Source organism: Danio rerio, chromosome 3 (genome assembly GCF_052040795.2).
Source record: "Danio rerio strain M-AB ecotype USA chromosome 3, GRCz13ab, whole genome shotgun sequence".
Lineage (NCBI taxonomy): Eukaryota > Metazoa > Chordata > Actinopteri > Cypriniformes > Danionidae > Danio > Danio rerio.
The window spans coordinates 61,417,903-61,442,320 of NC_141023.1; the positions used below are offsets into that span (position 1 = coordinate 61,417,903).

The following is a 24,418-nucleotide window of genomic DNA, read 5'->3' on the forward strand; positions in this document are numbered from 1 at the left end:
CACTTCATTATTATTGTTCATTTAATCATTTTCTAGAGAAATTAGAACTGAAATTAGAAAAAGTTTTGAAACAAATTAACAAACTTATTAATTAACAAATTAATTAGTTATAGGCTAATGGATGTCTGTGCATACAAGAAGTTTCCCAATCCACAAAAGTGAAAGTAAATAATACGGAGGCTCATCCCTCATTCTTGCCTGCAGATGCTCTGTTCAACTGTTTTCTCTCTAGTGAAGTGTTCAGTTTTTAGACTTATAAAGTCCACCATGTAAATAGCAAATACCCTCTAGCGCGACGCAACTGACTCTTAAAGGTAATGGAAGATGAGACTCTGATTGGTTTATCCTCAAAACACACCTATAACTCATTAAGAAAATAAGCTCAACCCTGTTAGACCATGCGCCACGGCGCAAAATGAATTTTACCATCCTCAAAATAGCAAAAGTGGATTCAGACATGCCCTTAACGCTTTTGCGCCCTGCACTTTACACATGGATCGTCAAACTAGAGCCCAATGTCTTGCTTTCAAAAATAAAAATTAAAAATTACACAAGTTTTTCCTTAAAAACACGCTAATAACTTGCCAATGGGATAACCTTGTTTTCGCTTTAAAGAAAGAGTATTTAGATAATTGAACCAGAAGGAAGACAAAAGCTCTAAGATAAGCATTTTTGCAGTGCACTAATTAGAAAACCCTGACGTGCATGCAGAACATTGTAGTACCTTACCTTGAAGACATTTCTGCAGAAAACAGTAAATACAGTGAATGCTATATTACCAAACAAATACAACCACAAAAATAAAATGATTTCAATCATCTTGAAACCAAAGAAAATGAGACAATAAGCTCTAATACATAAGGTATATACAACCAGGTAACAGGTCTGCCACTCTATGTAGATTCAGGCAGCTGTATTTGTCTGAATTGCATGCCACGGAGACCAATTATCAGCTCGGTTTAAAGGAAATAATTAAATGTGCAATATAAAATGTGTATTTTCATATTAGTATACATATGTATTTGTACTAGCCGGCAGCTAGCTCTCACATAGTTGCCCACTGAAGCTAAGCAGGGCTGCGCCCGGTCAGTACCTGGATGGGAGATCACATACTGTAGGAAAGCTAGGAAGTGGTGTTAGTGAGGTCAGCAGAGGGTACTAAACCTGCAGTCTGTGTGGGTCCTAACGCTCTATACTGCTCAGTGAGCGCCGAGGTCCTGACTCCTGACTCTGACTGTGGTCATTGAAAATCCAAGGATTTTTAAATATCCTAATGCTTTGTTTTTTCATAACAATACTCTGTTAGTGAGGTTGTTATAATTGATGTTATAGTGAGGTTGTACATGATTATCTACAGATTTATAAGACATACAGTTGAAACCAGAAGTATACCCGGTATAAAAAACACATAACCATTTAAAAAAAAAAAGTCAGATGTTAATGTGACTAAACTTTTTCTCTTTTAGGTAAGTTAGAACTATCACATTTGTTTGTGTTATGCTTAATAGCAGAATAATGAGAGAGCTATTTTTTGAGAAATTGTTATAACTTTTCTTGAAAGTCAAGTTTACATACAATAAGATCATTATGCCTCTGAAAAAGCTCAGATAATGATGTCAATGTTTTGGAAGTTTCTGATTGGCTAATTGACAACATTTGAGTTAATTGGAGGCACAACTGTAGACACACTGCTTCCTTGTGTGACAACATAGGAAAATCAACAAGCCAGAATCAACAACAAAAAAAGCCAGATTACAATTTGCTAAATTACACTGGGAAAAATAATAAAAATTTGGAGACATGTCCTGTGGTCTGATGGAACTGAGATAGAGCTGTTTGACCATAATGACCAGTGTTACATTTGGAGGACAAAGGGGAAAGCTTACAGGCCTAGGAACAAAACTGTGAAGTATGGGGGCGGCAGGATCATGTTGTGGGGCTGTTTTGCTGCAGGAGGGGCTGGTCCACTTCAAAGCATAGATGGCATCATGAAGAAAGAACATTGTGTAGAAATACTGAAGCAACATCTCAAGACATCAGCCAGGAAATTAAAACTTGGCCAAAAATGGGTCTTCCAAACAGACCATGACCCTAAGCATACTGCCAAATTAGTTATGATATGCTTTAGGGACAACACAGTGAATGTTTAGGAGTGGCCATCACAAAGCCCTGCTCTCAATCCTATAGAAAAAATTTGTGGGCAGAGTTGAAAAAGCTTGTGCGAGCAATTCTTACTCAATTCTGTCAGGAGAAATGGGCCAAATTACCTTCAAACTTTTGTGAGAAGCTTGTGGAAGGATACCCAAAACATCTCACCAAAGTTATACAGGATAAAAGCAAAGCTAAAAAAACCAAGGAAATGTAGGTAAACTTTTGACTGTCTAGATATTAATCAAATTTATTCTGGCATTTAGCAAATGTATATCATTTAGGTAATCCTATCGTACCTAAAATAATAAACGTTTAGTATTATTTACTATCAGACATTTAATGTTCCTTTTTTTAGAGTGTGTGTAAACTTACATAAGGTAGGATCATAGGGTAGAAAAAATATTAAATAAAAGCATTCAAGATAAACAAAAATATCTAAAATTGTTTTGATATTTTGTAGTTTGTAATATTTTCCCAAATAGTTCCCCTGGATTTAAATGGATCATCTTTCTATTTCTAAAGATGTTTGGTGACAAAATATTATTTTGATAAATAAATCCATTTAATAAATCTGTTTTGTTCAAATGCACCAAAATATATTACCTACAGTATATTCACTGAGAATATTAAAAATATTTTCTAAATGTGGTATATCAATTTATGTTGAGCACTGTATGTATGCATATATATACACACACACATATATATATATATATATATATATACTTTTTTGTTGTTGTTTTTTTGTTTCCATGAGAGTTGCTACAGATGCCACTTAACTAATATATCTATGTAAAAACTTCAAGCACTTACCAACTCTTTGCCCTCGCTGGCATATCTGTTTTCCAGAAGCATCTGGGAAATCTGAGGCTCTAAACTCATCATCCGGTGGAGGTTCTGTATTCGGTTCTTGAAATGATGGTAGGCAACGTGAATCCACACCAGAGAAAGAGCTTCACTCTCATGTGCTTCGTGAGCAATTCTAACCTCATTTACACTGGATGTAAAGGCTCCACGTAGAACCTGACAGATAAAAACATACCTTTCAAATTTAATTTCATGCCATCAACATATCTCATATTACCTAGTGAACAAGTGTATCTGCTTGGATGTGCAGATGTTGTGGTTGAAGTCTTTTAAAGGGTCTGACTCTCACCTCGAAGTCCACCTCTGATGTTACATTCATGGTCATGGAGATAAAATCCTGGAGATACCTGTAGAAAAACTCCATCTGCATTTCATTAGTTGCTTCAGAGATGTACCTTCCCAAGGGAGTCTTCCAAAAGAACTCTTCAAATTGCTTTACTGTGTGACCTGTTACAAGAAATGAAAAATCAGCTTTTATAGCTAAAAAGGTACAATGGCGTAATAGTCAATTGTCAATTTATTGTTCTAATATTTCGACTTTATTCTCGAAAACGTTAACTTTATTCTTGCAATATTTCAATTTATTCTAAAAATAATTATACTTTCTTCACAGAATATTCTAACTTTATTCTCAAAAATTTCAATTTTATTATAATAATATTTTTAATTTATTCTCAAAAACGTCAGCTTTATTCTTGTAATATTTTAACTTTATTCTTGTGATGCTTCTACTTTATTCTGAAAATATTCAGACTTTATTCTCACAAATGTCAACTTTATTCTAGTAATATTTTGACTTTATTCTCAAAAATGTCAACTTTGTTCTAGTGATATTTTAATTTTACTCTAATAATAATTCTACTTTATTCGCAGAGTATTCCGACTTTGTTCTCAGAAAATTTCAACTTTATTCTAAAAATATTTTAAATTTATTCTCAAAAACGTCAACTTTATTCTTGTGATATTTCAACTTCATTCTCGAGATACTTCTACTTTATTCTGACAATATTTCAACTGTGTTCTTGTAAATGTCAACTATATATTAGTAATATTGTGATTATTCTCGAAAATGTCAACTTTATTCTTGCAATATTTCAACTTTTTTTTCGTGATGCTTCTACTATATTCTGAAAATATTCAGACTTTTTTCGCACTAATGTCAAATTTATTTGAGTAATATTTAAAATTTATTCTCAAAAATGTCAACATTATTCTTGTAATATTCCAACTTTATTCTCATGATACTGCTACTTTATTTGTGAAGTATTCCGACTTTATTTTTTTAATTTCTAATTTATTCAAAAAACTACTTTGACTTTGTTCTCAAAGATTTCAGCTTTAATCTTGTAATATTTAGATTTTATTCTGACAATCCTTCTCCTTTATTCTCAGAATATTCTGACTTTATTCTCAAAAATGTCAACTTTATTTTAATAATATTTTGACTATTCTTGAAAATGTCAACTTTATTCTATTATTTCGATTTTTGACTACTTTATTCATGGAATATTTTGACTTTAGTCTCGAAAATGTCAACTTTACTCTAGAAATATTTTGAATTTATTCTCAAAATACTTCTACATTATTCTCGTAATATTCCGGCTATATTCTCACAAATCAATAAAGTCAACTTTGTTCTAGTAATATTTTATTTTTATTCTCGAAAATGTCAACTTTATTCATGTAATATTATGAATTTATTCTAGTAATACGTCTACTTTATTCGTGGAGTATTTCAACACTATTCTTGTGATACAGGTACTTCTACTATATTCGTGGAGTATTCCGACTTTACTCTAAAAAACTGTACTGTAGTAATATTTTGACATTATTCTCAAAAATGTCAACTTTGTTCCACTATCATTTTGATTTTATTTTCTTGATACTTCTACTTTATTCTCTTAATATTCCGACTTTATTTTCACAAATGTCACTGTTATTCTAGTAATATTTTGACTATTATCAAAAACTTAATTTTTGCAATATTTTTATTTAATTCTTGAATTTTTCTACTTTATTTTCAGAATATTTTGACTTTATTCTCGAAAACCTCATCTTTATTCTAGTTATATTTTTACTTTATTTTCGAAAGCGGCAACTTTGTGCAAGTAATATTTCGATTTTATTTTTAAAAATGTCAACTGTATAATAGTTATATTTTAATTTTATTCTAAAAAAATGTCAACTTTATTTTTTGTAATATTTTGACTTTATACTTGTAACATTTCAATAGTATTCTCACGATAACTGCACTTTTTTGTTTCGTGATTGTTCTGAAGAAAAACACCGTAAGGACAGCAGTTCAGTAAAAGTACCTTCTTGCTGCAGAGCATGTTTCCAGAGATCCTCTAGATAATCTTTAATCCTCCAGCTGAAAGGCATGGTACAACCCTTGTTCCGGTCAACTGACATGTAGTTCTGAACCAGGATTGTCTTTGTAGCCGAGCTGTAAAAATGCAGCGTAACTACATCATTTATTTAAAGACAGAAAAATGATTTACACTAATGTTGAAGTGAATGTTTAGCTGTTGTGTTGTCAGTAGCTATGTTTGTGTGTACTCAAATCATCTATTAGTGACATTTACTAAATAAAATGCTGATTTTTACTTCTGCATCAAGAGCTTGTGAATGGTCCAGCACAGCCTACTCACAGTCACATAGCACTCGATGCACACCTCTCAAAAAATGTAACTACACGTTGCAATGATGCAAAGAGCAAGCTCTGTAATTGGTCAGCTAGGTTCCTGCCTCTGAATGAGCGAGTTTGAGCTACTTGAACAGTGTTTCCTCTAGGACTTTTTCTAGGCAGGTCTTTTACACAAAACTACCAACTACATATGGCATATTTCAATGACAAATGGAGAAATGTGGTCAGCGCAGTACAAGTCGGGGTCGCATTTATGTAACATTAATACGAGCATGCCAATCTCTGCTTGCACGCCGATTTCCTCTGCTCCTGCACAAAACTTCTTGCACACCCTCAAACACGCTGCTCAAGCGCAGATCTTCTTGTGCGCTCTCAAATAAACACTGCTGAAGTGCGATTCAGATGCGTTTATGTAGTGAGTATGTCTCCAACATTTATTAGATTTGCTAGGAATATTTATGAATGTCTTCAATAGACCTACAGATTGGTATTAATGCATCCTAAAGTAGAGAGAAATGGCAATAAACTACTCAAGCAAGATAACGTAAAGTATTTGTATGCAGAATTACAGACCTTCATCTATAAATAAAGTATAGTTATGGAAACCGTTTTCATCTTAACTGAAAGCTACGTCGTGTTTGCTGGCCTCACGCATCGCGCACCTATCAGTAAGTAATCAGTCTGTCAGCACGTCACCTTAAAGTGTTAAACAAATACCGCACAGCCCTACTACGGTAACAGAAAAGTTTGCGCTGTTATAATTCACTTATCTTTTAATGCGTTTTGGTGCGATTATCACCCGCTATTAAAAACAACAACAATGAATGAATGTTTTGAATTAATTAGAAGCTGTAATGTAGCCGTGCCGGGATGAATTTTGGTGTACATTAAGGCAAGATTCAGAAAAAACAAAACACTCACGCCTGTTTCACACCGCAAGCGTCAGCGGGCCGTGAGCAGAGCAGGAGCAGCGCGTATGTCGAGCAGTAGCAGCACGCAGGCGTTTGCCTTTCACACCAGCTGCGTCTGCAGCGCGCAGCTCTTGGGCAGCTGCTGCAGAGATCAACCTATCTCTGTCTATTCTATCTAGTTACCCATGTCTCTCTATATACAAATACACCTTTTAAACTTTTCATCTGCACCAAAGCCACTCCTATGCTGTTTCTTTAACCTGCAAATGTTTATTTTACAAATATTATAGATCAAATAGTACTGTATGCTTCTCAAGCTAACTTATATGAGAAGTGTCTACAGTCAGAGGACAATCGCCTGTGATATCATATCATATGTTTTTTGATTATCAGGTTGCTGTAGACATAGTTATAATCATATTTATACAATATAGTTATAATGATATTTATACATGATCAAACTAGTCTTACTTTCTCCGCTTCAGTGATGTCCTGCGGCAGAATAAAAGCTTGTTAATTCATGCTCGTGCAGAGGATGAGACGGACAAAAGTTACCAATGCATGCCATTCTTTTACTTATTTTCGTGTTGTCAGATTCACAGTGCAAACAGTGCACTCCCGGTAGGAATAACTCGAGTGAACATAAAACAAAGCCGATTAAAACTTTCTTCCTCTGCTCAGCTGCACAGAACACAGCGAGCTCACATAATCCAGCATGCGTGTCGAACTACACTACCCACAATACACTTCTCTATGGACTACAAATCCCGTAAATATTCTATTTTCCCTCTCCTACAACACTAGTGTGCAACTTAAGCAAAACTGATACTAAAATTGTTTTACATTTGGTTTTGTAGTTCGGGCCTAAATAAATGTTTGTTGCCGTTTTTAATCGTTTTAAGTTCATTTGAATGACTATATATAAACCATTTGACGTTATCAACGTATTTATTGGGTAAAATTGCTACTTTTTACTGTCATTCAATGTGTTTTGGTCATGATCAATGCACTGTCACTTTAATTGAGCGTGAGCAGCGCGTCAAAAATAGACCCAGCGCCGAAACTATCGCTGCACTGCTGCTTCGGCGACGCTCACGCCTCGCACTGACGCGCTGCTGCTGCGTGCGGTATGAAAGCTCTCATCTGTTAACATGGACGCCGAAAACACACGCGCTGCTCACGCTCTGCTCATGCGCCGCTGACGCTTGCGGTGTGAAACAGGCGTCATAAAGAAACTCGACAAAGAGGAACATAAAAATACTGCTGCCGGCTAGTGTTTCGAAAGTGCTATTGCAGAGCAACACAAACAGAATGCGTTGTGGGTTATGGTGATCACTCGAAGCAGAAGTATAAATCAGCCTTTAATTATCGTTTCAAAGTCGCTTTGGAGTAATCACATACTTGTTTTCCGTCCTTGTGTAAGGCGACACACTCAGGAACTTGTCATCTCTAAAAATTTCCAGCCACAGTTTCTTCAAGGGTTCTCCAGAATTTCTATCCAGCAAGAGGTCTAGATTGCAGTCACGGTCGACAACTGATACAAGTTGTGCCAAAAAGGGAGTGACTACAGCTTGAACTCGCCTCCACAAGGCATGCCTAAAAACCAAAAGCGAACAAATATTGTATGTAAAGTTATTTTAGCTATACACAGGGTTCCCACTCTTTCATAGACACCAAATACAAAAACTTTTTAAATCGTAAATATTTAAAATCGAGCACCTTTGCAATTTAAACCTCCAGCATATATAGCGCCATGAAACTCCTTAACATTTCACTTACACTTAATATAAAAATAATAATAATAATAATAATAATAATAATAATAATAATAATAATAATAATAATAATAATAAGTCCTTACATTTTATATATTGCTTTTCTGGACACTCAAAGCGCTTTACACATTTTTAGGGGAAATCTCATCTACCACCAGCGTGCAGCAGATGTGACGGCAGCCATATTGCACCAGACTGCACACCATCTGATTGGTGGAGAGGGTACAGAGTGATGAAGCCAATTATGATGCCAATAAGAATGGTTCGGAAGCCATGATGGACAGAAGCCATAGAGCCCATTTGGCCAGGATGCCGGGGTAAAACCCCTACTCTTCTTCGAAGGACATCATGGGATATTTAACAACTACAGAGTCAGGACCTCTGTTTAACATTTCATCCAAAAGAAGGCAACCACTGAGCAGCATAGAGTCCCCTTCACTATACTGGGGCGTTAGGACCAACACAGACCGCAGGTTGAGCGCCCCCCTGCTGGTCTCACTAACACTACTTCCGGCAGCAACCTAGCTTTCCCATGTGGCCTCCCTTCCAGGTACTGACCGGGCGCAGCCCTGCTTAGCTTCAGTGGGCGACCATGTGAGAGTTACAGAGAGCTATTTACAATAAAATGTCATAACGATGATATTTTCAATGTGTCATTTTCAAAAATGTTGATCATTTTGAACAACCATTATAAAGCCATGTTCAAAGAAATTTAATACAATTAATTAAATTCAATACTGCTAATATTCAAATTCAGTTTCTATTGATAAAATGCATTATTTGACAATATATAATAATAATATAATAATATAATATAATATAATATAATATAATATAATATATATATATATATATATATATATATATATATATATATATATATATATATATATATATATATATATATAAGATAATATAATATATATATATATATAAGATAATATATAATAATAATAATAATTGTTTATGTACAAGGCTTGACATTAACTTTTTAATCACCAGCCACTGTGGCTAGTAGATTCATTACTTAGTACATACTTAGTAGATTCATTATAGTAGATCCAACATTACTAGCCACTCACCATTTACACTAGCCACACTTTTCTTGTTAGACGTAGAAAACATATTTTATATGCATTAATTTAACATGCTAAAATGACTTGATTTAGATGTTTTCTTATGTCCACATGTCTTCTTATTCATTTCACTTTTTGTGTGTATTGTGTATTAGTTTGCTCAGTGTGCATGAGCAAATGGGTTGTCGCAATGCAATCGGTTTATATTATACAGGACTTTTCAGGGCTCAACATTAAGGATTTACCAAATTTATCTCTGACCACACCAAATAAGTATTTCTTAGCCACATTTTTGTATGTGTCAAAAAAAGAAAATTCAGCTTTATAGGTGCACTTTTTAATTTAACAAAACTTTTCTTTAAAAAAAAAAACATTAAAATAAAAAAAGTATTGTCATGTATCTAAAATATGCACAGCAATCTGTCCTGGCTAAAAGTCCCAGATCAGCAGTTAACTACACATAAACGGGGAGTAATCTCCCATTAAAGCCCTATTATTGTTAAAAATACAATTCAGTAAACGGTAGCTTTTTAACATTCGCAGGCATCACATCCTCTCGTTCAGTACCTTCTTTCTTTTGCTCGGCTTTCTTTTTGTCAGTTTTGCTGCTTCTCAATTCTAAGATCACATTTTGCACTAATATTGGGCCATGCTTATTGTCGAACCCTGCTTTTAAGAGAACTACAATTTAAAAATGATTTCCAACCAGCCAAAGTGGCTAGTGGAGGTGTATGTCTAACCCGTCAGAGCTGAAATCTACCCGCATTTGGCAGGTGTTAATGTAAAGCCCTTTTAATGTATACGACTTAAATGTTCAATTTTTCATTCAGTTTTTGAAAACAGCACAGTACAATTGTTGAAATAACACCATGCACTTTAGTTTCAAGCACTTTCAAGGACCTATTTTTTAAGTACTTTCCAGGCCTTGAATTCATAAGTCTGAAATTCAAGTACTTTCAAGAAGTGTGGGAACCCTGTATACAGTACAGATTTTCACATAAAGAAGAAATACTTTGTAGAATAAATAAGATTTCATGTCAGAATCTGAAACCAAACTTACCTAAAAGTCCCACCCTCATGCAATGCATCCACATTCAGTGCTTCTCTGGAGACCCAGCTCTTGGCAGAGATAGTGTTGTCATCGTGAGCAACCAATAGTGAATGAAGTCGGGTCTTTAAAGTTTTCAGAAATTCAGCTGGTAACATAAACATTTAAACATCAGCGATCTCTTATAAGACCTGCAAAAACAAAATCAACAATAGAAACAGTGACGCCTCTCACCTTGTAGAGTCTGGTCTTCAGCCAAAAGCATTAGCAGAATCTCTACTCTCTTGGTGCTGCGCATGCCTCCCTCAGTTTGATCTCTTAACATGCCAACAGCACTCTGAACACAGCTCCGCACCAGTGCTGTGGTGTCCAGAACATCCTTACAGCCCTAAAGAGCGCAAGCAATGCAAATAAATTTACTGTACTTTACATTGTAAGAAACATACTACAAATATATCGAGGATTTGACTCACGTTATTTTCTTCTAGCTCCATTTTCTCTTCGTCTTCTTCATCTTCTCCTCCTGCATACATGTCTTCAACTTCCATGGCTGCAAGTACAGTAATAATAATAAAAAAAAACACTTTGATTTCTTGCGAATGTTCAATTCAAGTTAAGTCAAGTTGAGCTTTAATGTCATTCTGCCACATTTTTGGACATAAAGTACAATGTAATGTCGTTTCTTGCAGGATTATGGTGCTACATAAACATGTAACCTACGGTCCGGAGATAAAATTACGTATTGATTTTAAAAAGGGGTCTGGGTCTTCTTCCCTGCAAGTGTTTATGACCCCTGGTGCCACAAAGTCTGTGCCTCTGTGACACCTCACTAATGGCTCGTTTCCACTGACTGGTACAGTACGGTACGGTTCGGGTCGGTACGGGTCACCTTTATCAGGCTTGCGTTTCCACCACAAAGGGTACTTTTTTGGTGGGCGTGGTGTACGACAAAGTTTAAGTCGACGTCATGGTCGCTCGAATAAATGTCTACAGTAAAGTTGTATGGGTCGTTTACATATCATAAGAGAAGCACTTCTCACAAAACAGATGCTTTATACACATAAATAATTGTGTATAAATGTTTATTACTAACTTTTCTATGAACAGGAGTTGATTATAACTGCAGATCAATGACAGTGTGAAATAGGCTACTGTAACGTCTGCAATTATATTAAATAAATATATAAATACAACATATATGAACACATGCAGCCCTTAACAGTCTCCGATATATTATTAATTACAGAAAAACTACAAACATCATACATTTAGTACTTATTTGAGTTCAAAAACACACGCAATATAGCCCACAGTCAGCGCAAACCTCTCATCTGTGTCTGTAATCTTCAGCAGCACATGTAAACTCTGTTAGAGAATAATTTTTTTATTCCCAGTTCATAATAGTCCAAAAGGCTAAGATAAACATGGCAGTTTGTTCATGATTCAGGTTGTTAAACACTTTTGCTCCTGTGTTTTGCCGGGTTTCTCCTTTATTCCGCGCTTTACTCTCGCGCTTGTCCTTTTCTTTCTGAATGGATGAGATGATGGAGACACTTCAATAATCACGTAACGTTACACGTTATTATCATCAGCTCAAAAAGTTTATTATATCAAATATAGATGCGATCACGCGCTCCCGGAAGAAAGCGCATACCGCTCGCACAGACAGTCTTGTAAAACAGCAACAGGACGCGGCAGATTTTGTTCTTCTTTGTATCGTGTCTGTTCACCCAGACGATGACACGGTTTGTTTGAGCCCGGGTCATCCATGGCTAGAGGTAAGCCAGAGATGGTTGCCCTAAGCTTCAATTGAATTCCTTTGCCCCCCTTCCTCCTGAGAAACACACACACACACACACAAGGCTTCCGGCACTGAAATGGACTCAGAAATCCTGAATCAGCCCACAAGTGTTATGTGTTTGTAAACTTTGTATTTCATTTCTGACTTTTAATAATAACTTTAAATAATAACTTAACTTTGATCATGCTTTAATGTTTAATTATTTAATTAGGACAGTAAGGTCTGACTTTGCTTAATTCTTGGAAAAAGAATTAATATTGTTTATGCCTTCCATGAGCTTGGAGGTCTACATCCATACATCTCTGCAATGACTCAAATAACTTATTAATAAAGTCATCTGGAATGGCGAAGAAAGCGTTCTTGCAGGACCCCCAGAGTTCATCAAGATCCTTTGGATTCATCTTCAATGCCTTCTCCATCTCAATAATGTTCATATCTGGTGATTGGGCTGGCCAATCCTGGAGCAGCTTGACTTCCTTTGCTTTCAGGAACTTTGATGTGGAGGCTGAAGTATTAGATGAGCACTATCCTGCTGGAGAATTTGCCCTCTCCTGTGGTTTGTAATGTAACGGGCAGCACAAATGTTTGATACCTCAGGCTGTTGATGTTGCCATCCACTCTGCAGATCTATCACACCGCCCCCACACTGAATGTAACCCCAACCATGATTTTTAATTCACCAAACTTGACTGATTTTTGAGAAAACCACGGGTCCATGTGGGTTCTAAAAGGTCTTCTGCAGCATTTGTGATGATTGGGATGCAGTTTAACAGATGATTCATCTGAAAAATCGACCTTCTGCCACTTTTTCAAATGATCAACTAGAGGTCAAGTTGTTATTCATGTTCACCCTTTTATCTGGTTTGTTACGAGGTCAAATCTTAATAAGGCCCTTTCTGTACATGCGTCAGGCGTTTCCGCTGTTTCTGCTATATGTCCTAACAACAATACATCTTTCCTGAGCAACCATAAATCTCATTAATGTGAATCCTTAGAGTTAAACATCACATAGCCTTTTAGGGAGAATCCTTAGGATGGAGACAAGGACCAGATAAGCACGTACAGGAAAGTGGCTGTATAAAGAAAATGTACACATAGTCTTTATTGTGAACATAAATACAAGTGACTTTTCCATTGGACCCACAAGTCTAAAAATGAGTAGTAAACAAGTTTCCACTACACATGTTCATCTAAAAATGAATTTCCATTACACTATACACATAGCCTAACCGTACGTTCACACCGAAAGCGGCGAGAGCGTCCAAGGTCGCTCTGGCCGCCCTGGCGACAACGCTCTCTGCCTTCAGCTCCTGCGGCGAGAGCGTCAAAACTCGCTACATTGATCTAGTATTTAAAGGAGCCGTTGCAGCATATCAGTTACATTCCTGCATAAAACATGTTTCTAGCGTGAAAATGTTGCACACTTCTTATCAAATTCATACAACAATGGAAGATCAAGTTGCGTGTGGTGTGGCTTTGCTCTATTTATCCAATATGTGTCCATATGTCTGAAATATCCTGAAGCAGCAGTACTGTTCTGTACTGTCACATCGCGTGAGATTCCCGCTTTTTTAAGATAAATTTATATAACATTGATGCACATCAGTAACTCGTCAATAACTTATTTAATGTATGTTCCTGTAGGAAAAAATTGTAAATAATTGGAAATCCGGCGACCGCAATAATCAAACCCTTGGGAACAACTGTGGTCGGAACCAAAGTTCACAGGTCTGTGTTCTCTGAACTGCTATCAATCGATGGACGTCTTCATTCTGACTGCTTGCCGCCGAACCGCGTCATAGCTCATTACCATAAAGTTGACTTCATTTCAACTCTCCTCGACGCTCACGCCGGCGAAGACGCGCCGCGCTGCTCCTCGCCGCCGGCTCTCATTGAAAATGAATGACTTCCGGCTATTTTGACGCTCTCGCCGCTTTCGGTGTGAACGTACGGTAAGACAAACAATCCAAGTACTTTTACACAAGACAGAACAATATTGTGCAAGATATTGTGCCAAAGAGGTATTTAATGTTGAATAAGCAAGAAGTGTTGCTTATTCACTAAGCAAGTAGTGTTGCTTATTGTTTCTGAACGCTACCTCCTGTGACCTGTCTCCCCCAAAATTGTGATGTTTGTGTATGGTCGGGGAGGTTCCATTTCACTATACGAAAGTGTATGTGACAAATAAAGGCCTGATTTGATTTGATATAGTGTATCTTGATATTTGGCACATTCACAGGTAAACATTGTTATCCTTACTGAATGCTGATTACACCTTAAATTTTCAATATTTTTGAATCAACTGACCTTCTGTTTCATCTACTTTCTCTGCTTTCTCTTCAAACAGCTGGCTGATGGTCAGACCCTGCAGGGCTTTTATATCCGAGACAATATCTTTGGGTCTTCTGAGGTCATCAATATGGATCGACTTCCATGGGCCTTTGTTAAAGAACATTCAGTGAGATTTCCTCAAAAAACACCGATTGTAAGAGGATGATACAGTTCATCTCGACTTACCACCATTAAATCCAATGTAGGACGTTCCACCATCCATTCTGGGTAGTTTAGTGATGAAGTACACAAAAATCTTTCCGCTGCCCTCTTTCTTGAATTTGTTGATTTCATTTATGGAAGAATACCTAAAGAAATATTTCACATTAAAATCATGGCGCTTTAACAGTTACTGAACAACAAAAAATGTTCCATCAACCACATTCAACTTACTTTGCAGATGCAATGACGTTTAGTTTTTGGAAGCCTTCATCAAAATCAGTTTGGATGAGAAGTATCTTGTCCCCGGTGGTGTTTTCCAAATAATTTCTTAAAACAGAAAACAGGTTTTAATTAATCTAACTAGGAGTGATTAAATTGCGTTTTCATCGTGGTAATAAGATGTAATGATTGAATGATGATGAATATAAAAACAATACTTGATTTTCTTGAGGAATGATTGTTCCGTGTCAAACTGCTGTAGTGAGAGAAGCTCTATGTTTTGAACTACATTCTGTAGCTGTTGAGTTTCTGAAGCAGTCAGAAGCCTGGAGAATGTAGTCACCTAATGGATAAAAGTTATAATTTGAATTGTGGGGCACAAGTTGTTACTTGATAAGACTGAAATGTTCTAACTGATCTAGAGAAATGGTTCTAAAACATCTAGGGGCCTATCATTCAACTGGCGCAATATGGCGCCATGCACAACGCATGTGTTTTGTTTTGTTTATTGCTAGATTGAGCTAGATACAGGTATCATTTTAATGTTTTGAAACTGTGAAGCAATTGCATTTGCACCCATTTCTGCACCCATGGGTGTGCTGGTCTGAAAGGAGGTGTGTTACAGCGCATTATTGGTGCATTGCTATTTTGTGCAAACTGAAATATACCACGCCACTGAACAAATAAAAGCTGGTCTAAAGACAATGGAGCAGTGTTTTTATTTGCAATTTAAAATTAGTATTTATATATATAAATAAATAAATAAATAAATATATATATATATATATATATATATATATATATATATATATATATATATATATATATATATATATATATATATATATATGCATAAACTTTCATGTTGTCATACATAGCTGTCAAGTTTAAGAGATGTATGCAACACCAAATGGGCTATGCCTATTATTGAAAGTGTGTTTAAATATAATATAACTTTTATTTGGTTTTATAGACCTTACAATGTTTTAGTTTTTTTTTTTTTTTTACCGCACTTTGTTGTTATTGTTCATTTTCATTTTCTTGTTTGCTGGAATTTAGAAATAAATTTAGAGATAGTTTTGAAATAAATCTTTGCGCTTAACAAATTATGAAATTAAATATGTAATGGATATCCTCGGTAGAGTGCGTCAGTCCAGCCTAATCTCACGGGGAAACTCAACTAATTTACGTTTTGTCAGTTTAGTGGCTATTTTGTACGAATTTAGCACCCAACCCCACCCCTAACCCCAGCTGTGATTGGGTGATGAGCAAATCGTACTAAATTGTACAAATTAGATTGCTCGAATTAATACCAATTAGCCACTAGATCAAAAAGTTACGAATTGTCGTGAGATTGTGTTAAAGTCCACCGTGTACAATAGACTCTGATTGGTTTAATGCACATTTTGCCCAAAACACACCCACAACACCCCAAAAGAATAAGGACAAACCTTTTAGACCATACACCTGGCACAGACAGTTTTTCCCATTCTTATTATAACAAAAGTGGATTCGAACACACCCCCAGTGCTTATGCACCATCTACTTAAACACAAGTGGCAAGTAACTAAGCAAAACAATTATATTATTCAGATATTGAATTAATATAATTAATATGTACTAATTCCATTATTCAATGTAACTCCAGTAATTTCAAGTTCCAAATGTCCTGGGTAGTATGCTGAGGTGCCTTAGTGGCTCCCAGACCCCTAAATGAGAACCAGAACTCTAGAGTAAAAAGGTAAGTATTAAAAAAATGACTTTACCTCTGTGAAAAAGGCACCACTACAACCTTCTTGCTGTATGTGAGATAGGATGAATTCAGCAAGGGAATTATGCATCTGGTCCTCAAAGTATACCCTTGACAAGTGCTCACTTTCTACATTGAAAAGGGAAGTGCAGTCTAGCCGAACCACAGCATCTGGTGTTGCACAGTTCAGAAGGATCAATTTAGACTCATCTAAGATCCCTTTTCTAGGATCTGAGAGCTCCTGCCCTTTGAGCTGCTCTGTAACTTGCATTACTACCGATGCACAAGTGTCCGTGTGGTAACCAATGAAAGCATCAGCTGGACTGTAACGGCGTGCACTGGGAGCAACAGAATGCTTGTTTTTAACATCAGTGAAGCACTGAACCCACTGCTCAAGGTTCTTAACAATGTCCTTTTGCTCACTTTTCAGTAAGGTATTAAGGTCAAGATAATGTTTCTCCAACCTGTTGATCAGTGGAATGGGAAACTGCTTGTACACAATGTCTTTCTCCTCAATGACAATTAGCCGGAAATCTTTGTGCACTCTGCATTTGACTCTGTGGGTTCCAAGCCCCAAATCCACATATTTCTGGCCTCCAAGGGTAACGTAGTATTGGTTGAGAGCATCATACAAGCTTTCGTACAAATTCTGCAAGTTCAGAAGCACAATTGTTTGACCAGTTTCCATGCAAATTTTGACACGGTTGATGTTGCGGCATATCTGAGTATACTCCTGGTCCTTTGGAAAGCTTGAGCCGAAGATAATTTCCGGTTGGCACTGATCCGAAAAAAATGTTTGTTGAAGAATTCGAAGGGCTGCATAGTTTTTGGTCAGAACCAGAAGGTATCTGCATTCCTCATCTTGTCCAATGGCTGTAACATTCTCTCTTACAAGCTCAATGGCACTGATAGTCTCAAGCTCCGGTTTGATATTTAGTCTGCTGGTGAAAAATGTGACAGCATCCACATCGTCCTTGCCACTGAAGTTTCTCAGCACTGCCTTCACAATCTGTTCTGCACTAGGCTTTTGATCACAAGCTTTAGCAACAGCAAACATCATCTTTATCAAGCTGTAATAGTCTCGCAGACCAAAGAAACCTTTTTCCTGTTTCTTACAGATGCGCAGGTAAGCATGGGCAAATGGCTTAAAGCACTCTCTCACTTTCTCAAGAATCATGACATCCGAGGAGCATATTCCTTTTGCGCTCTCAATCAACTCATTTTCATCAGGATCACCCCGTGAAACAAATATCCCTCTGTTCATCTTGGCTGGGTCCAAAGCCCAGTTTGAGATGCCAATGAATCCTACCTTCTTGTGTGGTGATGGCTGATCATCTATGCATCCCTCTTCGAGCAAAGGATGCAGAGTTTTCAGAGGCATTTTTTGGGAATCTTCAGCCAAGCCTATCTCATCTAGCACTACTACAGAGACATACTCTGATAGATTCTTGCCTTCCTGAAAACGGGCACATTGCTTGAAGGTATTAATGATCCCTTCTGGTGTAGAATGAGGACTACACTGGAAAGAAACCAGATGAATCTGCTTTAGTTTTCTAAACAGATCAGAATGAGCTGCTTGGCCTTGCATGCCATCTGCAACCAGAGTTTTTGACAAGGACTTGGAGCTTCCGGGTTTTCCAACCAAAAACAGAGGAATTCGTAGTTCGATGCAAATTACCATCATGAAGACATTTTCCTTCAAGGCATTGTTTCGGGCAATGTTTTCACCCATTGGAACACCTTCCAGAAAAATATCCTGAATAACTGAGATTTCCTGCATCACCTTCATTGGGCTGTAGGCTGCTGGAAAGTACTTGCAAATTTTTTTTCTGTATTTCTCTTTGTCCTCCAAGCAGGCATGGTAACATACACCAACTGCCATTAGTAATGACCAAAGAATTGGATTTCTTTCATCAGTATCTTTCGGATGTTGATCGGTTTTCTCGGTCCTCTGAATACTCTCAAACTTGTCAAGCTCTGAGAGTAACATTAAGTGTTTTTTGTAGAACCAGCCAAAAACTTGCATGCAGCGCTCAACATCCCTCAGACTCACAAAACTGCATTCATCCTGTCTTGTTCGCATATACTTCTGTGAAGCTGACAAAACATCTGTAATCACTGTGATGTAGCCTGAATCAATAGAATGGGTTTCAGCTACTCTTTCTACTATTTGTTTGATGTACATTTTCTCAGTATGGTCATTGAGCTGTCCAAAGTCCCAAATCAGTGGAATCATGCTAGGTGGTAAGGCCTGCACCCTGTACACTAGCTGGCGAAGTGGAATGGATCCAAGTTTTTCATCAGTTTCCTCAGCACGAACTCTGTATCCCAATCCTGCTGACTCCAATCTCTTAATCATAACATCGGTGTGTTTTCTGTAGGGATTGCAAGCAGCAATAATTTTCAAGCCTGTGTTCTCTGTCAAATTTTGTCCCTCAGCAGAGTTGTCGCAGAGGATTTCTTTAATGCTGCTAATAGCTTCAGTTGTGTTGGCTTCATCAAAAAACAACACAGTGTCAAACCCATAATCTAGCTTGTTTCTTAACGCCATGGCCTCTGCTTCTCTCACTTTGGTGTAAATCATTTCCGAGCTTGTTCCTCCATGAACCTTGACTAGTTTCATGTTGTCAGTGGCAACTCCACTTCGGTGCATCTCACAGAGGAATTTGATTAGCCTTGTCTTCCCACATCCTGTCTCACCCATGATTATTACAGGAATCCCACAGCGGAATCGCATGTGAACTGCCAACATTTTCAACATGTTGTCTGTGGTGAGCTCATATGTCTCATCTGGGTCAAGAGGCCATTGTATTCCCAACACCCTGGAAAGTCTCTCAATTTTTTCCCATCTTGGGAGCTGGTCAAAGTCAATATTGAAGGGAACTCTCTGTAGTTTAAGGCCCTCATAGAGCTCCATGGTCATGATGTTTTGCTTGATCACTCTGTTGTTGGATGGATCAACTGCATCAACCCCTTTCTGGGCATTTGGCTGAAGATGAAAGCCAATGAATGTCATGGAATCATGGTCATCATTGAAGAATATGTACGGATGTGGTTCTGACTCCCATCTTTTTCTTATCTTAAAGGGAGCAAGATCCTCTTCATTGGCCGAGGAAAAATCTTCATGCAGCCTGCCGGGACTCTGGTCAGAAATGCTAAGTGAAGGAGTTGCAAAATCTTTTGCCATGAGAATCATGAATTCAACAACAAAATTTTTGAATCCCAACAGAGTGTCCCCTACGAAGGAAAAATCACAGAAAACTGATTTCTCACAATCCTGAAGCTGTAAGTTTAGGAACCAAGCAAAATTCCGCAATTCTGCCCAAGAGGGGTCTATTATGCCACAGTACTCAAACAACATCTGCAGGCATTCAACATGACTTCCCTCAACTCCTTGATACAGAAATTCATCCAAATTGATGCCATTGTAGAAACGTTGCAGGTACTGATAAGGCCGTTGATAGGCCTCACTTCGGAACTCTTGGTCATCCATAAGGGGATCATCAGATAGTCCAAATGATGGATGTTCCTCCATTCTCATTTCTAATTCAAGGACCTCTTTAGGTGAGCGGCAGTAGACAATTGGAAACACATCCAAGAAATTAAAGGAAACTTTTGCGCCCTAACAAGAGAAAACATATTTATAAATTGTGAGGCATTTTAATGATTAATGTGATAGTCTTAAGCATTATTTCTTTTTTTCGTTGTTTTGTAGTGATGTGGACAAGATAAGCTGTTTTCTCAAGATCTTGATTTAATTTCTGGAAAAGTGATTTTCTTGTGCTCAGGGCTTAATTTTCTTGCAATACTGATAGAACAAAAGTGTATTTTTGTTTGTGGTACCAATTTAACCAAAATAATTGACAATTTCAAGGACTTTACTCAACACATTTTTTTTATGTTCTATGTGCAAGTCAGCTACACCATAATTATTGAAACATATCTGGATGAGGTTTACTGTTTGATTAAAAGCTGCATGATAGAGCATGTTCATCTACACTAACATGTATTATTATTTACATTATCTACATTATTATTTATTCATTTATATTTGCTTTCGGAATTACATTATGGTGAAAAGGTTGGACTTGGTATCCAAAGGTCACAGGTTTGAGTCCCGGCACCAGCAGGGATTGTTGGTGGGGAAAGCTAAAAAATTATCCACCTCAATACCATGGCTTAAGTGATTCCCTTGAGCAAGGCATTAAACCCCCAAATGCTCCCCAGCCAATCCACTGCTTCCGGTGTGTTTACGGGAGTTACGTTTCTTTGGATAAAAGCATCTGCTAAATGCATAAATGAAAATCAATCTTGAAAGACACCGAATTTGGTCTTTTTAATATAACTAATTGAGCATGTAGTATTTATATTTATAAGCCATTTCCAAAACAATTAAAACTATGTGTTGAGTATAGTCCAAAATTATATTCTCGCGTTGAGATCACAGAAACATTGTCATCTGAAGAGGATGTAAAAACAACTTTTACCATATAAAGATAGCAAAATAATTACAAAGTGATAACAAGAAAAAAGATTTCAAGAACAGTATGTAAACAGAAAGTAAAAAACAGTAATTGTGCATGGCCTCTCGTGCTGCGTTCACACCAGACGTGGAAGAAGGGTCAAGCGCAAGTGATTTACATGTTAAGTCAATGCAAAGGCGCAAAAAGACATACTGCGGCACGATACGTACGAATAAGGTGGTGCGAGTTGCGCGTTTTGAGCGATTGACACACGTTACGTGCTTATTACTTGAATTGGAAAAACATTCACGCCGCATTAACTAATCAGGATCTTTCTCTTGTAGGGGTTGGCTTATAACAAAGCTTTGTTTTTTGTGTCCTGGGGTGAAATCCTCTTGCCGACACCAACATCAGTGGATCAAACTGGGCTCGGCTTAGTTGGAACCATCGCTAAAAGCTTCCGTCATCCATGTTAAGTTTCAGGAGGAGTTTATGAACTCACAGAGCTGGGTGCCCTTTCTGGATATGTCTAGTGGACATGACTCCAAATGGATCTACACTGTTTTTCAGCCTTCTTAAAGCACATAAACACAGTTATTCCCTCAATAAAATCCATGTTAGCCATTTAGCAACAAAGCTACAGTCACCAGGCAGATAGACGCCCTGCCAATGATGCAATTCTGCATCTACTGTGAAGCGGATAAAGCGGGTAAACTCAAAATGTTCAAGCGTCTATTTACGTGCAAACAGCGCTATATACTTTATCCGCGCATGCCGCTTCTGGTGTGAAAACAGCATTGGGGCTTCCACAAAATAATGACAATTCCTAAGCCATTTAAGCAGTTTACTTACAGCTCTTCGATCATTTTGGGATAAGCCAGGTCTTAGTATCTCAATGACATACAAGTGTTTGTTGCTGCTTTTCCACATGTTTCCTTTTGAGTCCATAAGATATCCAAGGATCAACAGCCTGAACAGAAATTCATGAAGTCCTTTCTTCACCTGCAAGTATATGAATTATACTGAAAAACAGCGACAAGACTTCCTTAAAGAGGCACATTTAATTAAAACAAATAAAAAGTAAAATAATAAAAACTACCATGGTGGTGACATCAAAATGATAGACCGAAAGATCATTTTTCTTGAGGACGCTGATCAAGGACTGAATGATGACATTTTCATCAACTTTCGGCTCAGTTAACCTGATGCATTTTAGCTGTGAAGGCTTCTTGGAGTTCAACTTCAATTTCTCGTACAGTCGTTTAATGTAAAGCGACTTTCCTAAAATGTGCCACACAAGTGAATTACAGCATCTTACATTACTTGGAGAACTGTTTACACTTATCAACCTAACAAACAACAAGCCAATGTTTTTAAGCCACATTTATGCCCAAATTCTGGAGACTAACCAATTAAGATCAACAACTTCAAGGTATACTCACCAACTCCTGATCTTTCAGAGGACACAACCCCCACATTCTGCCTGTCCTTGAAGACTGCAGCAGCACTGGATATGCCCACTGGAACTGCAAAATGCCTATGAAGGTATTGCTGAATACTGGGAATTGGTTGCTGTGGAATCAAGTGCAATCTAAACTGGCTAAATGCTGAAGGAAGATATGCATGTTCTTTGTTCGATTCGCAGATCAGCACAAGCCGGTAATCGTTTGTAGTGTGTGCATTTTGATTCTGAAAGAATTTCTCCACTTTGTAGCTCACTTCATAGTTGAGTTGGTTCACATAGAGCATTGTATAAATCTTCTTCCCCCTATACCCAGCAGAGAGGCAGCGCCTGAGGAAAAGTTCCACTTCTTCATATGGAGTGGTAGCACTACAGAGGAGTACTTCGTCATAGGTTGGTAGAGGCTCATTCTTGCTGTTCATGTAAATTGAGATGCATGAAATCAAAATTTCTTCAGAAGGGCAGATAATTAGGTTTGGTCTCCCAGAAGCAATTCCATTTGGAAGTTCTCTCAGAATGGTCCTTGTTTTGTCACGCTGTGACATATCACCCTCATCTTCTCTGTGGCTATTGGCCAAAATTTCAAGGAGATATCCAAGACTTGGGACATCAAGGGAGTCTGGCAGAAATGCCTTCATGTCTCGCATGTAATTGTTCCAAATCACACCTAGTTTTGTGGATCCACTAGCATCCCCCAACTGTTGAATTAAATCATCAGATGTTGGACATGACTTCTCAGTACTTTCATTTTCAGTCATACTGGAGACTTCCACAAAAGTTTGAAAGTCTAGGTCATCATTTTGGTCAGGACCTTTCCTAATTAGATCATACTGAAGAATGTGCCAAGCTTTTCTCAAATCGGAAGTGGAGCAACTAGGCTTGATAAAGGAGAGCATCATCAGAACTTGATCGTCTATTTCCTCCATGTTATTGTGAGCAAGCTGATGGCACAGGTAGACCAGCTGTTCTGCAGTGTAGTAGTTTAAGTAATAGTGCTGGGATCTTTGCTTGTCCATAAAATCTTGCCAGAAGCGTAGGCAGCTCTCCATTTTCTTACAGACTTCTGGCAGCTGTTCTGTGACATCACCTTCAACCATGACAACGCTGACAACACTCCCTAAGTTGAAGTCTATGATGATGCACGCTTCTTTACTATTACAGTTGATGTTTGCCTCCCAGTGTCTGAACAATGGATTTCCAGCAACATACAAATCAATAAATGCGGAGACCAACCTTTGTACACTGGCAAAAACCTGGAAGCAAGAAACACGTTTACTCGAGACTAATTAGGGGCCATGATGAAATAAAAAATTAAAACAACTAAAAAGTGAAAAGACACCTCTGCAAATTGATCGACTTCACACTGGCCCTGTTCTCCTTTGCCAGACATTAGCATCAATTTATTCTGAAGATCCCTGAGGTCTTCAAGAGAATAAACGCGTGTCTCACAGCCACCATCATGCTCTTCCATAATATGTAGCTTCAGAATGTTTTCCAAGGCCAACTGCAAAAAAAATAATATTAAGGTGTTGATTGTTCAGGTGTTTATTGTTCAGAATTGTCTGCATTGATTAGGACATTCAGGGATAATGCACATTTTTGTTCTGTTTTAGGCAGAAAACCTAACAGTTTCCCTAAAGTTTGTCAAATAGTTATATGATTTGGCTTTCGTCAATTGGTGAAGTTTGTTCCTCATCATTGTCGCCACTGGTTTGCTTGGTTTGGGACTTGTGGAGCTGCATATTGTTGGATTTG

The 24,418-nt window shown here is 37.4% G+C and overlaps 1 protein-coding gene across 1 annotated transcript in view; it reads right to left on the reverse strand.

Moving 5' to 3' along the window:
• Positions 1-24,418, reverse strand: part of rnf213a (ring finger protein 213a) — a 194,609-nt gene that overhangs the window by 129,457 nt on the left and 40,734 nt on the right. The window contains exons 25-40 of the mRNA NM_001353835.3: positions 24,003-24,167; positions 22,644-23,916; positions 22,301-22,482; positions 22,054-22,203; positions 16,755-20,360; positions 15,207-15,331; positions 15,001-15,096; positions 14,794-14,915; positions 14,584-14,715; positions 10,949-11,025; positions 10,710-10,863; positions 10,488-10,623; positions 7,978-8,172; positions 5,334-5,464; positions 3,308-3,465; positions 2,965-3,174 (exon numbers count right to left, since the gene is read on the reverse strand). Of these exons, the coding sequence (NP_001340764.1) occupies positions 2,965-3,174; positions 3,308-3,465; positions 5,334-5,464; positions 7,978-8,172; positions 10,488-10,623; positions 10,710-10,863; positions 10,949-11,025; positions 14,584-14,715; positions 14,794-14,915; positions 15,001-15,096; positions 15,207-15,331; positions 16,755-20,360; positions 22,054-22,203; positions 22,301-22,482; positions 22,644-23,916; positions 24,003-24,167 (6,912 nt within the window). The remainder of the gene's footprint in view (positions 1-2,964; positions 3,175-3,307; positions 3,466-5,333; positions 5,465-7,977; positions 8,173-10,487; positions 10,624-10,709; positions 10,864-10,948; positions 11,026-14,583; positions 14,716-14,793; positions 14,916-15,000; positions 15,097-15,206; positions 15,332-16,754; positions 20,361-22,053; positions 22,204-22,300; positions 22,483-22,643; positions 23,917-24,002; positions 24,168-24,418) is intronic.